The sequence below is a fragment of the Eptesicus fuscus genome, chromosome 6 (assembly GCF_027574615.1).
Source record: "Eptesicus fuscus isolate TK198812 chromosome 6, DD_ASM_mEF_20220401, whole genome shotgun sequence".
NCBI lineage: Eukaryota > Metazoa > Chordata > Mammalia > Chiroptera > Vespertilionidae > Eptesicus > Eptesicus fuscus.
The window spans coordinates 18,116,339-18,131,896 of NC_072478.1; the positions used below are offsets into that span (position 1 = coordinate 18,116,339).

At 45.1% G+C, this 15,558-nt stretch overlaps 1 protein-coding gene and 2 pseudogenes across 1 annotated transcript in view; 1 reads left to right on the forward strand and 2 right to left on the reverse strand.

Annotated features, from left to right (window-relative positions):
* Positions 1–15,558, forward strand: part of EPS15L1 (epidermal growth factor receptor pathway substrate 15 like 1) — a 117,437-nt gene that overhangs the window by 36,057 nt on the left and 65,822 nt on the right. The window contains exons 6-9 of the mRNA XM_008157816.3: positions 141–203; positions 3,263–3,388; positions 4,955–5,014; positions 12,359–12,592. Of these exons, the coding sequence (XP_008156038.3) occupies positions 141–203; positions 3,263–3,388; positions 4,955–5,014; positions 12,359–12,592 (483 nt within the window). The remainder of the gene's footprint in view (positions 1–140; positions 204–3,262; positions 3,389–4,954; positions 5,015–12,358; positions 12,593–15,558) is intronic.
* On the reverse strand, positions 3,954–4,064 carry LOC114228460 (small nucleolar RNA SNORA33; annotated as a pseudogene).
* Positions 6,809–7,912, reverse strand: LOC129149392 (60S ribosomal protein L5-like; annotated as a pseudogene).

Here is a 15,558-nt window from a genome sequence, read left to right on the forward strand (position 1 = left end):
GGGTATGTTCCCAAGAGGGCAAGCGCGCCAGGTCTTCCCGTTTTGAAAGCACTTTGAAATGTGTATCCTTAACATAAACACATCCTCCTGTAATTTAATTCTATGTCAGTCACAGCAGATTCTTTCTCTTTCCCCCCCAGCATGACACCAGCAGCCCTTTGATGGTCACGCCACCTTCTGCAGAGGCTCTTTGGGCTGTGAGGGTAAGTGACAGGGGTGACACCCCTTGGCTGTCCTTCATGTGCAGTTGTTTAGCCATTTATAATGTTGATTCAAATATTTTTGTCATCTACTGTATTTCAGAATGAGTATGCCATAGAATTGGGATGAAATACTTTTTCAAATGAAAGTCTTTAGAGTAGCTATGGCTTTGCATTTCTAGGTCATGTTTTGTGGTTTCTGCTGCTTGGATTGTTAATCAGGATAGAGGGGAAATTGTGAGAACTTGCAAGCTTTAGGACCTCCAGCATGTCTTTGCAACTCTATCATTTCCAGCTAGCTTATGTGTTATCACTCTTCCTTCTTTGATGCTTTCATTGCTTTTTGAAGCTTCTCTCAGCACATAAACTTTTAACCCTACCAGACCACTGTACCGATTTTTCGGTAATTTCCGAATCTGCTGCTATACCGCTGTACCTAATTTTTGGTACTTTGCCTAGACCTATTTTCTACAATGTTTCTAAGTTTCATCTTATTCTAACCACTTGTTTACATGTAACTAACATTTTTCTATATCATGTTGATTTTTTCTCTTTAATGCTCAAGAGCCCAGGTATAGGGGACAGTTAGGTTCAGGGCCTCAGGTCTGGTAGGTTTAAGAAAGAGATGTTATGGCTGGAAAGCTGTGTTACTGCTTCTAGAAAGAAAAAAATGAGTGGTGTCTTCCAGTAAGTGCAGAATTACTCCTAAAGGAAATGCACATGGGGATGCAGAGATGGTCCCTCAGATAATGATGAGACTTCCTCACTCCCACTCACTGTGAGAGGATTGTCACATTTCCTCACTTTTATTTGGCTTAAATACTGACATTACCAACAGTCTTGTTATAACATATCGACCCCCTCCAGCCCCCAAGTGCTTCTTTTGTCTTTTTACATAGTTGATCTGTTCTCTCCTTGGAAAGGTTTAGATGGAGAGAGGTCTGTGCAGAGACAGGGCAGGCGGAGGCCTCATGTGACCAAGGAGTTGTGAAGTTTCTTCTGTGAGCAATCGAGCAGTTTGCTGGTGGTGATCCCAGTAGCAAAGGACTTTTTCTTTATCCAGCGTTCAGTTGCATGACGCTTGCTTTGAAAAAGGGCTGCTTTGTCATGAAAAATGGCACCAAAGAGATCTTATTCCTTAAACATTTCTGGTCTCTTTCTGGTGGGAGCCATGTGGAGGCCTCAGGAAGAGGGCTTGAAGCTGAAGAGCCTTTGAGGCCTTGAGGAGGGTAGGCAGTCAGGGTAGAAGTGGGGCTGGGATGGGGTAGACTGCTTTCAAGAGACTCCATTCAGAGAGAACAGTGACAAACAAACCTGAAGTGCCAAGTGTTGTTTTCTGTTGTGAAAGTTTCTGCATTTCTTGAAGCACCAAGTCACTGAGCCTGACAGGTCAGCAGTAGAAGCCCAACGCTCAAGGCAGATACTGAGTGTTTGGCTTCTTATCGCTCACAGTGACTCATATGTGCAGTGTCTGGTCATCTTCTTGTTTCTGTTCTTTTTTTTTATTGCAATAAAATTCACATAATAAAGTTCACCATCTTAATGATTTTGAAGTGTATAGTTCAGTTGTGTTAAGTACATTCACATTGTGCAGCCATCACCACTATCCATTCTTAGAACTTATTCATATTCTAAACACAAACTGTGTCTCCATTAAACACTAACTCCCCATTTGCTTCTCTCAGCCTCCAACAACCCACCATTCTACTTTCTGTCTCTGTGAGTTTGACCACTTTAGGGACCTCATGTAAGTGGAATTACACAGAATTTGCCCTTGGTGTCTGGCTTATTTCACTTAGCATAATGTCCTTCAGACTGATCCATACTGAAGCTTGTGTCAGAATTTCCTCCTTTTTAAGATTGAATGATACACTGGAGTATGAACTACATTTTGCTGCTGCTTTCTTTTTTTGATGAACACTTGTTGAGAGTATTTTCCTAGGGCTCCCAGTGGTTTCAGCTTGTAGTCAGAGCGGGTGGTGAGAGGTCTTCGGTCCTCTGGTTGCAATTACTGCAGGCTCTATTTCTGCAGGAGGTATTTTGGAATCTCCCACCCAAAACGTCCTCACCAGCAGCCCCCTTTATATGCTGTCCTCATGTCATATTTCAAAACAGCAGGAGCTACTGCTCTGCCCAGACCTTCGCTCTGTTAATGAGGAATTTTTATTGTTTATTATTTTACTGTTAGACACAGCGAACTTCCTAGTTTAATGCTGATTTGGCTAACTAGTTACTTACATCTTGGTTTTATTTTTTTAAAATATATTTTTATTAATATCAGAGAGGAAGGAAGAGGGAGAGAGAGACAGAAACATCAATGATGAGAGAGAATCATCGATTGGCTGCTTCCTGCACACTCCACACTGGGGATTGAGCCCACAACCCAGGCATGTGCCCTTGACCGGAATCGAACCTGGGACCCTTCAATCCGCAGGCCGATGCTCTATCCACTAAGCCAAACTGACTAGGGTTAATACATTTTTATTGATTTTAGAGAGAGGAAGAGGGAGGGATAGAGAGATAGAAACATCGATGAGAGAGAAACATTTATCGGCTGCTTCCTGCACGATTCCCCCCTCCTAGGGATCAAGCCTGCAGCCTAGGCACATGCCCTGACTGAGAATCAAACCATGACCTCCTGATTCATGGGCCGAAGCTCAACCACTGAGCTACACTGTCTGGGCAAATCTTTGGTTTACTTTTATATTTGATTTTTTAATTCTGTTAGTTCTGTAGATTGATATCTAGATTTAGTTGCTTGTCTTAAAGAACTAAAATCCATGCATGCTCTTGTCCTAGGACACAAGTGGAGTGATATTTTTTTCCCTGGCAGCCCCTGGGGTCAGATCCTCTCTCTCCCATTGATCTTGACTGACAGATCCATGGGTATCAGAGCTTTCTTGCAGGGCATAAGTTCATTCTGGAACTACTGTCAGACTGTCTTGTGCATTTAGGTGAGGCCTGGGGTGGATCCTTGCCCGCTTTCATTGAGCTTCCAGCTCGCTTTAGACTCTCCCACAGGCCCACTTTTTTACTCACTTGGGCTATTTTTTTCCAACTAGGTGGAAGAAAAGGCAAAATTCGATGGAATTTTCGAAAGCTTGTTACCCATAAATGGCTTGCTCTCTGGAGACAAAGTTAAGCCAGTTCTCATGAACTCAAAGTTGCCTCTTGATGTCCTGGGCAGGGTAAGTGGTTTCTCACCTCCTGCAATATTGCAGACTCTGCTGGCCCCATGTTTGCTGTCCACAGACACTTCCTAGGCTTTAGACATGGCTCATTCAGGTGGCAGACTACAGGTTGAGAAGGCCAGGCAGCCTGGCATGCTGGGTAGTGCAATTCTACCCCCAGGGGACATGAGCAATGTCCGGAGACAGTTTGGGCTGTCCCACCTGGCTTGGGTGCTTTGGCATCATGTGGATGGAGGCCAGAGGTGCTGCACAACACCCTGCAGTCCCTAGGATGCCCCACAAAGAATGCTGTGGCTCATGTCAGTGGGGAAGCCCTGGGCACAGGGGGGACTGTGGAGGCAGGAAGGCCCATTCCTATACTGGTTCCCCCACACATACACTGTATCTTTGGGAAAGTTACTTTTCTGCTTCCTAAATGAAAAGGCATAAGGCACTCAGCCCAGTACTGAACACCTTTATTTTTTTACTAACATTTAGAAATTCCACCAAGTCATTAGTACTAGTTATAGTGAAGCTTTAAAATTAGCTCATGTCTTATGAAAGTGGTTTCATTATTAAAATTTCTTATAGCCATTTTCAGGGACCTTAATGACTTCATTGTCTTTAAGGCTTGTAACATGGCTTTACTATTGCCAGCTTTTCTGAACACCTTTAAGAGGGCATTCCTATGCTTGAGGGGACTATGAATACTTTGGTGTCCCTAGAGTTCAAAGTGGAGTCCCAGGAGGCTGGCCTGGGGTGCAGGACCTGTTAAGGGTACCAGGGACTCCGTGTGTCAGACTGAGGAGCTGTCAGCAGGGCATGGTAGTGTCAGAGTTTGTTCTAGAGCAGTCCCTGTGGTCACCCTGGGGATAGTACTAAAGGAAGGGAGGCCAGCTGGAAGCTCTGACCTCTGGAATGTTTGAGAGGTCATAGCCAAGGACACAGCAGGGTGGAGAGCTAACTTGGGTCAGTGCCTTTTTTAAATTGTACTTTAAAAAATCTGGCACGTGGCCTTTTTCTAGGAACTCATACCTGTCTGCCTGGTCTTCAGGTTCTGTGTAAGCCTAGCACAAGCCTAGCACCTGACTCACCATCTGCTGATGGGAGAGGAGATGAGACACCACAGACCTGCTCGACCACATGTCAATGACCCTGTGCATTGAGAATAGGGGTGGGAGTTGGTGTGTGTGTGTGTGTGTGTGTGTGTGTGGGGGGGGTCTTATGTTTAGAGCAACACCTGTGCCAAAAACAAACTATCTTTCTAGCTAAGATTTCTTTGTGAGGTGATAAAGAAAAAAATCAGGGAGGATGTGATTACAATCATGATCATTTGTTAGAGAAAATCATGAACATAATATGACAGAATGGTTCTTGGAACTCATAATACTTCTTTGGATGATGGTTTTTCAGAGAATCTGCAGATTTGGTTCTTAATGCATTTTGATTGCCTTGTTTTAACTCCAGCATGTACTCAGAATCTGAGTTCTGGTGGGCTCTCTTGCTGCACACCAGCCCTTCCTCCCCCAGTAAGCCTTGGTACATCCCACCCCCCAGTAAGCCTTGCTGCTCTTTCCCTTGCAGGTCTGGGACCTCAGTGACATTGACAAGGATGGACATCTGGACAGAGATGAGTTTGCTGTGGTAGGCCCCCACTGTGACTCTCTTTCCTCACTCTGTTATGCCTCTCATGGTGTGGGGAAGGGTTCTGGACTTATTTTTTTTCTTTAATTTAAAAAATGTTTATTTAAATACTAGAGGCCCAGTGCATGAAATCTGTGCACTGGGGGGGGGGGGGGGTGGTCCCCCCTCAGCCCAGCCTGCACCCTCTCATAGTCCAGGAGCCCTTGGGAGATGTCCGACTGCCAGCTTAGGCCTGCTCCCCGCAACATCCTTAGCGCTGCCTCGCCTCTGCCACTGTGCTTGCCAGCCATGAGTGCGGCTTCTGGCTGAGTGGCACTCTCCCTGTGGGAGTGCACTGACCACCAGGGGGCAGCTCCTGCATTGAGCATCTGCCCCCTGGTGGTCACTGCGCATCATAGCGACAGGTTATTCCGCCATTTGGTCGATTTGCATATTAGCCTTTTATTATTTAGGACTAGCGTTCCCGTTGCAGGAAAAATCCTGCAATAGGGTTTCCTGCTGCACTCTACCCCGGCCTGCCTGCTCTCCTCCCTTGTCCCCTGCCCCGCCTTCTCCGCCAGCCCGCCCGCTCTTCTTCCTTCTCCCCTGGCCCCGCCTCCGCTCCTCCCTTCTCCCCCGGCCCCGCCTGCGCTCCTCCCTTCTCCCCCGCCCCGCCTTTTCCGCCAGCCCGCCTGCTTTTCCCTTCTCCCCCGGCCCCGCCTCCACTCCTCCCTTCTCCCCCGGCCCCGCCTGCGCTCCTCCCTTCTCCCCCGCCCCGCCTTCTCCGCCAGCCTGCCTGCTTTTCCCTTCTCCCCCGGCCCCACCTGCGCTCCTCCCTTCTCCCCCGGCTCGCCTGCTTTTCCCTTCTCCTCCGGCCCCGCCTCCGCTCCTCCCTTCTCCCCCGCCCCGCCTTCTCCACCAGCCTGCCTGCTTTTCCCTTCTCCCCTGGCCCCGCCTCCGCTCCTCCCTTCTCCTCCCCCCCCCCCCCCCCCGCTTGCTTGCTTCTCCGCAGCTTTGCTCCCTTCTGCAGCTCTTGGCTTCTTTCTACGCTGTCTTGATATGCAAATTAGCCGCCATCTTTGTTGGGGTAATTTGCATACCTGTCCTGATTGGTTGGTGGGCGTGGCTTGGTTGGTGGGCGTGGCTTGGGCGTAGTGAAGGTGTGGTCAATTTGCATATTTGTCTATTATTAGGTAGGATAATTTAGATTTAAAGAAAAGTTATAGTAAACACCCTTCACTCAGATTCTATTTTACCACATTTATCTTTTTTTCCTCCCTTTCTCCCTCTCTCTATGAGTAAATGTATATATGTGTACACATCCATGAATTTTTCCTTTGGACCATTTTGGAGTAAGTTACAGATGCAATACCTTTTAAACCCAAAATACTTTATTTTTTTATTTTATTTTATTTTTTTAGAGGCACATAAATTTATCCATCAAGTATTTTCTCGTATAAACTAAATATACAAGGATTTGCTCCTCATGTTTATTCAGATCTGGCCATGTACCCTTCACCATCTCCATAAAATTACACCTCTTTTAGAAAAAAGACCCAGTATTTTATGCTCAAAGATTTAATCTGATTCAAGTATCTTAGCTATGTGACCTTCATTGGACAGCTTCCTTTCAAAAATTAAACCCACAGGTTAATACGTTTTGATTACTTTAAAATTACATACTTTGAAGGTACCTTTCTTCCTACTAATCATCTGGTTACAATGAAAGAAATATTTCCTAGTGGAAGGCTGGTATGTTGCTTGTCAGACTTGAGAACAGAAGCCCAAGCAGCAGGTATGAGAAGATGTGCAAGACATCTTTTTCTGGAAAAATCTATACTTGTTTCATGAGGAAAAATACTGCCAATTTCAGGGTATTTCCTACAGTTTCATTAACAAGAGCTCAACACAGAAATAGATGTTTGCCTAATAAGTTTATTGTCTCTGAAAAACCATAGAAAATTGTGATTTGGTTTATTAGCTCTCAGCAGCCCGTTCCTGAGCTCTGAGGAAGCTTGCTTTCTTCTGAGCTACCCGATCTTCTGGGCAAGAGACATTTTGGGACGGTTCCACCTCTTCTTTTTAACTTCTTTCTTAGGCTTCTTCTAATAGACTGGATTCTCTCGTATAGCAGTATGAGCTTTTTTATACATCTCCATCATGTCTGGAGTTACGTTGTTCTTTATATATTGAGAGAACTGTTTCTTATAAGCATCCTCATCTTCTTCCATTAGATAACGCATATAATCTGCAACGTTCTGACCCATGATGTGCTTCCTATGTACTTCTGCATTGGAATTCCTTGCTTTCTGAATCATAACCAGGGAATCGTTTGGTACTGTGAGGGATAGATAGGCCTCCATCCACAGCTCCCTTCAGGGCCCCAAAAACGTTATTTCCAGTAGTAGTTCTGGCAAGCCCTGCATCCAAATAGCAGGTAAAGGCACCAGGTTGACCATCAATGCTTTCCACGTTGTATTCGTCTCCAGTCACCTCCACCTGGCCTTCATAGATCTTGTCCATGCCAAACCTATTGAGAAGCCTGCGGGCCAGCAGCAGGCCAGTACAATATGCTGCAGCATAATTTGTCAGGACAACCTTCACACCATACTTTGGGAGTTCATGAGCATAAGCTGCACAAACTATCATATCTCCTTCTATATGGGCATAAGCAATCTGACAGATGATATCTCTGTTGGTTACGCGAACTGTCATCCTGTATTTAGGTGTGTTATGCTTATTTTTATCCTGGATTACCAAGTGTGTCTGGGCATAGTAATCAGTTTTACCTTCTCGCTGTCTTCTGAATTTCACTTGGTATCGCTTGAAGTAGGCCTTGTTCTTGACAACTTTCACAAACCCCATCCTGCGGAAGAGAGACCCACGTCTGTGGCTTGCCACAGACCTGCAGGCCTAGCCTAACTCTGGTGGAGAAAAAAAGCTAAACCAAAAATATTTTAGTGTGTGTTTCTTAAAACCAAGGAATTTTCTTAAATAACAACTTTCCATTTCAAAACCAGGAAATGAGCTTTGAAATTAATTTATTATAGTAATTACTATTATAGCTATACACTTAGTGGCCAGATTATTATGATCTCTGAACGCATAATAATCTGGCCACTCAGTGTATATCCTATATAATAAAAGGCTAATATGCAAATTGTCCCCTCGACCAGGAGTTCTACCAGCAGGCAGGCTGACCAACCACCAATGTCCCCTCCCCTTGGCCAGGCTGGCCGGTCCCCACTCATGCACGAATTCATGCACCGGGCCTCTAATACACACACACACACACACACACACACACACACACACACTCACACTGAGTGGCCAGATTATTATGTGTTCAGAGATCATAATAATCTGGCCACTCAGTGTATATTACTATGTATGTATTTTAAATAATTTTATTGATTTTAGAGAGAGGAAGGGAGGGGGAGAGAGAAACATCAATGATGAGAGAGAATCATTGATCGGCTGCCACCTGTAAGCCCCCTACTGGGGATTGAGCTCACAACCTGGGCATGTGCCCTGACTTGTAATTGAACCCTGACCTCCTGGTTCATGGGTTGACACTCAACCACTGAGCTTACCAGCCAGGCTATATTACTATATTATATCATCTACTATATAATCTAAGGATATTATTAATATTTTTGCCAATTTTCCACACAATGTCCTTTGTAGTAAAAGAGACTCCAACCTGATATGTTATGTTCTGTAACCCTGTTTCCTTTGTGTCTTCTAATCTGGGGGAGCTCTGTCTGTCTTCACGTCTCATGGCCACATGGGCATTTGAAGAGGGCATTTTGTAGCGTGTCCCTTGGTATGGGCTTGTCTCTTGTTCTCTCTGATGGCCCAGGCCATGCACCTTTATGGGATAGGGTGTGCACGGAGGTGATGTGTGTTCTCCTGGGGTATCCACAGGACATGTGATGTCTTATGGCAAGTCATCTATAGAACGTGTGATGTCTTATTACATGTCATTACGACAGTGTCAATTCTTGATTGAGGTCAGGGTGGAGGTTGCTGTAGTTATTCTTTTTCTTCGTGTTCGGCCTCTTGTGAGAGACACATGGAGACTGAACAGCCTAATACCCCTCTGATTCTCACCTGCTCGTTCTCCCATCCTCCCAGGAGTTTTGACTATATCAGTTAGGATTCTGGTGGTTGCAGGTGGTGATCTTGTAATTCCGTCATTCCTTGCACATTTTCTAGCTAGCCTTCTACCGTCAGGAATTTGTTTGTATCAGAGTGGACTATGGATGCGTCCTCTGCTTCACAGTTTGTAATCCTTTACTGGCCTGACTTACTTTGCCCAGTGGGAGCTCCTCCCAGTTGACTCCTTTGTCCTTTGGTCATATCCCATCATTCTCTGGCCAGTTGTTTCCTCATGGTGCAATAAGACCTTCCTGGCTCCCCCATACCAGCCCTTTTTCCAGGGCGTCCCACTCCTTGTAGTGGAGAATGTTGTTGGAAACCAGGATCTGTGCACTGGGGTGCTCAGTACCCATATGGTGCTCCTGCTCCATGTCGGCTTCTGTCTGGGCCTAAACCCTCTTCTCCTTTTAGTGACAGCAGTGAGCTGTGTGTAGATAAGGCTCTTCTGTCCTATGCGCTACCTTCCCATGTAGCTGCCCTCCCTGCACACCCCTGCAGTGACCCATCCGCTTCTTTAGCTGCCCGGTGGGTGGGCTGACCTCTCCTTGAGCCTGCCTCCTTCATCCTGTGCACCTGTCAGTCTGTCCCTCCTCTTCTGCCTCTCTTCCTTCTACCTCATTCCCATGTTGGACCTTTCTCTCTCTCATTCATAGGATTTATTCACTTACCTCATTCCATTAAATCTCAAACAAAGAATAAAGTAGTCCCTTGTAGTTAAGGATAAGGCTTTAATAAGCAGTAATTAAGTTCAAAGGTTTTCCCCCACCTCCCCCCAAAGAACAAAATTTAAAAAAAATACCACAATTGTGCATCATCTGGGAATACCCAACCATATCCCTCTGTTCTAGGAATTTTAAACATCTTTAAAATGTGGTTTTTACAAGATATAAATGAATTGAAGCTTCTTACTATCTTGACTATATTATGTGTTTAAAGCCTTCAAGATTTTAAACTTCTAGGCTAAATCTAAATCATTTTACAAGGGAATTACAGATTTCTCTTACCATCCCCCTTCATAATCCCTTACACCAGGAGTGGGCAACGTCCAGCCTGAGGGCCATATAAGGCCCATGAAATCATTTGGTCTGGCCCTGCCACGGCATTAGGGGTGAGTTAATTAAATGTTTGACCAAATATAGCAGGCTAATTTTATTTTATTTTGAATTTAGCTTTTATTCAAAATTAAATAAGCAAAAGCAAGTTTTTCAGAAACTTGCACAAATTATTTACATAAAAGAAAGTTAATAGGGACAGTCCTAAAGCTGGCTAATTTTTAAGTTGATAATTTTGTATGGCTCACAAATGATGTTATAGCTATCCAAATGGCCCTTGGCAGAAAAAAGGTTCCCTACCCCTGCCTTACACCCAGCAAGTATTCAGTTGTGTTTTCTCCACTCACGTCCACTCTGTTCTGCCTTTTTACTTTGAGCATTTTCCATGTTTCTCCATCTGTGTTTTCACTGGTTGTCCATTATTATTATTATTTTTTGTATAGTAAACTATAACATAAAATTTACCATCTTAATCATTTTTAAGTGTCCAATTCAGTGGCATTAAGTACATTCACATTGTTGTGCCACCCCTACTTCCATCTATCTCCAGAACTCTCTACATCTTGCATAACTGAAACCCTGCCCTTATTAAACATGAAACTCCCCAGTCTCCTCCCCTTGCCCCCTCATTATTTATTTTTTCATATTTCTTTTGATTGAACTGGACTTAAAGTGTTCATATCATTGAAGCGTCCTTGGAGTGGTCCTCAGGAATGGGGTAATTGGCCCAGAGTGAACCCGGAATGGGCCTCTTTCTTCTCACAGCTTCATGAGCCCCAAGTTTCCCTTTTTTCTTTTTTAAAAATATGTTTTTATTGATTTCAGAGAGAGGAAGGGAGAGGGATAGAATGATAGAAACATCAATGATGAGAGAGAATCATTGATTGGCTGCCTCCTGTACGTCCCTTACCGGGGATCAAGCCCGCAACCCGGGCATGTGCTGTGACTGGGAATCGAGCTGTGACCTTCTGGTTCATGGGTCGATGCTCAACCGCTGAGCCACACCAGCCGGGCCCTTTTTGTTTTGTTTTTGTCATTTCTTATCACGTTAGCCAAGATTTATGTTCTTTTATAAATGGGTCTTAGAATTGTCATTTTGTGGTGTGTGTTTTTTATTCACCAGCTGGGTGTAATATTTTGTTGAATTTTATAGTGACCTACCTGTGTTAAGGATCTGTTCTTTATACAAATAGCAACTTAAAGAATATTTTGGCCCTTTCCGGTTTGGCTCAGTGGATAGAGCGTCGGCCTGCGGACTGAAAGGTCCCAGGTTCGATTCCGGTCAAGGGCATGTACCTTGGTTTTGGGCACATCCCCAGTAGGAGGTGTGCAGGAGGCAGCTGATCGATGTTTCTCTCTCATCGATGTTCCTAATTCTCCATTCCTCTTCCTCTCCCTTCCTCTCTGTAAAAAATCAATAAAATATATATTTTTAAAAAGAATATTTTGAAGTGAGGAGCATTGTAAATGTGGTTTGGTCTTGTTACATTTTGAAATAAACTTTTAATCTTTGATTTAGACAAAGTTTCCATTTCCTACCTGCCTCAAACAGGAGAGCCGCCTGTCCTGGGCACAGCACCCTTTCCTGTAGTTTTCTGAGTCTCCAGAATATCTTGAAGTTAAACACAGCTCTTGTGGTGTGTCTTTAGACTATCGATTTCAGTACTTTGGGAGTTGTCAGCCCTGGCCCTCTTGTGTAGTGAAGGGATGTGTGAATTTTGGCATGATTGACTTCCTTTTGCATTCATTCAATGTCACAATTACACAAATGCCTTGGAAAATTTTACATTGGAAGTATAGCTTATTAGAAGAGGTTTATTTTTATTCTGTTCAGCTTAGAGGTGACCTCAAAAAGAACAACCTTTGGCCCTAGCCGATTTGGCTCAGTGGATAGAGCGTTGGCCTGTGGATTGAAGGGTCCTGGGTTGCGGGCTCGATCCCCAGTAGGGGGCGTGCAGGAGGCAGCCATTCGATAATTCTCTCTCATCATTGATATTTCTATCTCTCTCTCCTTCTCTCTTCCTCTCTGAAATCAATTATATATATAAATAAAAAGAATGACCTTTGTCTTGTAATTGCTGCCCCTGATAGAGCTGCCTTCTGTCCGCCCTTGTCCTGACCACCTGAACGTGATTCTCTTTTGCATTTACAGGCAATGCACTTGGTGTACCGAGCCCTTGAGAAGGAACCCGTGCCCTCCGTCCTGCCCCCGTCCCTCATCCCACCCACAAAGAGGAAGAAGACAGTGTTCCCAGGTGCCGTGCCTGTCCTGCCCGCTAGCCCCCCGCCTAAAGACAGCCTCCGCTCCACGCCTTCGCATGGCAGCGTCAGCAGCCTGAACAGCACAGGAAGCTTGTCTCCCAAGCACAGTATCAAGCAAACACAGGTATGGTGCCCTCCGTGTGTGTGGCCACTTCTCAGCACGGCCATTTTCATGTGTAAAGGCCCAGCGAGATGTTTCTTGGGAACAAGTACTTTGTGCCCCCAAAAGGCAATGATTATGCTTAAATTAAAAATATTTGTGACAGGTATTTTAGTCCACTTGGGCTGCTGTAACAGAATACCATAGATGAGGTAGTTTATAAACAACAGACATTTATATCTCATTGTTTTTGAGGTTGGAAGCCTGCAAGGCATGGGCAGATTGGGCAAATGATGAGGGCTTTCTAGTTTACAGGCAGCCATCCTCTCGCTGTGTCCTCACATGGTGGAAGGGGCTAGAGAACTCTCCGGGGTCCCTTTTATAAGGGCACTAATCCCATTCATGAGGGTTTCACGCTCATGACCTAATTACCTTCCAAAGGCCCCACCTTCTAACACCACCATATTGGGGGATAGGATTTTAACAAAGGAATTTAGGGGCCACAAACATTCAGACCCATAGCAACAGGGACTCAGAATTAATTTTCTCATTCACTGGCATATAAATACTACCTTTCCTCAGACACACCCAGTAACCTCCCAGCAGGCCCTCTCCTCAGTTCTCTGCCCCTCCTGCTTCAGGCAGTCCCTCTGCTGGGAGGGGTATCCCCAGATCGCACTGGGGCACCTTGCTTAGTGAGCCTTCTATCATGGAACACCTCATCAGGGAGCCTGGCATGACCACATCATCACCCAGCAATCCCCAGGTCCTGCTCACTCAGCCATTCTCCTGCCTTTGCTTTACATTCATCTAAATTTTTTAAATTGATTTTTAGAGAGAGGAAAGGGGGAGGAGGGAATATAGTGAATTATGTATGGTTTGTTTACACAAACACCTTGTAGCTTCATGAGAGCAGACTTAGGTCTTGGTTATAATCTCACTGTTTAGCACAATCTCTGGTACTTCGATGCTCAGTGAGTGTATGTTGAATGATGAGATGAGTGAGAGCATCCATCTCATGTTAGAAAGACACCTGTGGGCTCAGACATTGATTTATTATTCCATTTATTTATTTATGCATTCTTTGGTTGATTCTTGTATGTGCCCTGACTGAGGATCGAACCTGAAACCTTGACGTATCAGGACAATGTTCTAACCAACTGAGATACCTGGCCAGGGCTACCCCACATTCTTTTAGATTCTCATACCTGGGAATATAGTGAATTATGTATGGTTTGTTTACACAAACACCTGGTAGCTTCATGAGAGCAGACTTAGGTCTTGGTTATAATCTCACTGTTTAGCACAATCTCTGGTACTTTGATGCTCAGTGAGTGTATGTTGAATGATGAGATGAGTGAGAGCATCCATCTCATGTTAGAAAGACACCTGTGGGCTCAGACTCTGCACGCACAGTAGCATCATATATATATAAATGTTTTTTGTTCTGGCAAATGCAGCATCTTTATAAAAGAATACCTTTGAGATTGTCTAAAATATGTGAGAACTCGAACTGGAGTTACATCTGGAATCATGCTTCGCTTTCTGCCTCATTTGTGGTTTCAAAGGCAAAGTAATGAATGTAGCAAGCAGGCCAGCCAGCACCACTGTGCAATTTCATAATATGATGAAAATGAGAAGTGCATAATCAGACAGTGATTTCTCTTGCTCATAACATGTTTATAAAGTTAAACCTCTGACTCAGGAGGCTCATTTTCAAGGAGCTCATAGAACACAGCTTTGCACCCTAGAGTAAAAAAAAAAAAAAAAAAAAAAAGAGATCAGAGAGGGCCAGTGGCTCAGTCACAAGGCTAATGCAGCTCCTATAAGTGCCCTGGCCAGATGGAGGGTATGGCCCATAGCTGTTAACCTCTGGTTGGTCAGATTTACATGGCTGGCTGCTAAGAAGCCCAGTGTCTAGACAACCCAACCAGATATCTTTAGTAGCTCTCCAGCCATGCCTGGCGTGTTTTGGAGGTCCTGGGTGGTGCCACAGTGACTGTGGGATAGGCCCCTTCCCTAATGGGAAGGCAAATGATTGGTAAATCAATCAACTAAGGAAGGTCTGACAGCCATGAGAAACCAGGACTGGGCCTGGCCTAGAAGTGTCTGGGTGAATAGGAGTACATGCTTCTGCAGATGGGGCCAGCTGGACAGTCACTGATAGGATGATGCCTGAGCTAAAATCTGCATGACAAGAAGCCATCAGAGGACTAGTCTGAGCCTGGGCTCCAGGGCTCTGAAGTGGGAGCACTTGGTATGTTCTAGAAACGGAGCAGGCCAGGGCAGGGTGAGCAAGGGGACAGTAGGGTGGGGACAAAGAGAGGGTGAGTCTGGTCACTTAGACCTGCACAAGCTGTTGTTTTCTAAGACAACCTAGCATCTCCTTTAGTCTGCTAAATTCTTGCTAAGAGTTCTTTTTTTTTTTTTTTTTTGGTTAATCCTCACCAAGAATATTTTTTCCATTTATTTTTAGAAAAAGTGGAAGGGAGGGAGAGGGAGGGATAGCGGGAAGAGAGAGAGAGAGAGAGAGAAACATTGAGGTGAGAGGGATACATTAATTGGTTACCTCCCGAACATGCCCCACTGGTTTGGGGATCGAACCTGCAACCCAGGTACGTGCCCTTGACTGGGAATTGAACCTGAGACCCTTTGGTGCGTGAGCCGACACTAACTACTGAGCAACACCAGCCAGGGCTTGCCAAGAGTTCTTAAACTAGACTGATTTTACTAGTGGCCGTTAGGTTCAGAAGTGGGAGTGGAGGGTGTGTCCCCTTCAGGAATAGGGCCAACTGGAGGAATCAGATATGAGAATGAGCGTTTCTGGGGACCCACAGTCACCATGCTCCCTCTCCCCCACTTCTCTCATCTGCAGGTTAGTGATGCCCTGTCTCTGGGACTTCCCCAAGGGCCACCTGTTCCTGTTCATGGCCAGATGTGGGGTGAGGCTCCTTCCAGCCACCAGGGTCTATTCCCATTCACTGGGGGCC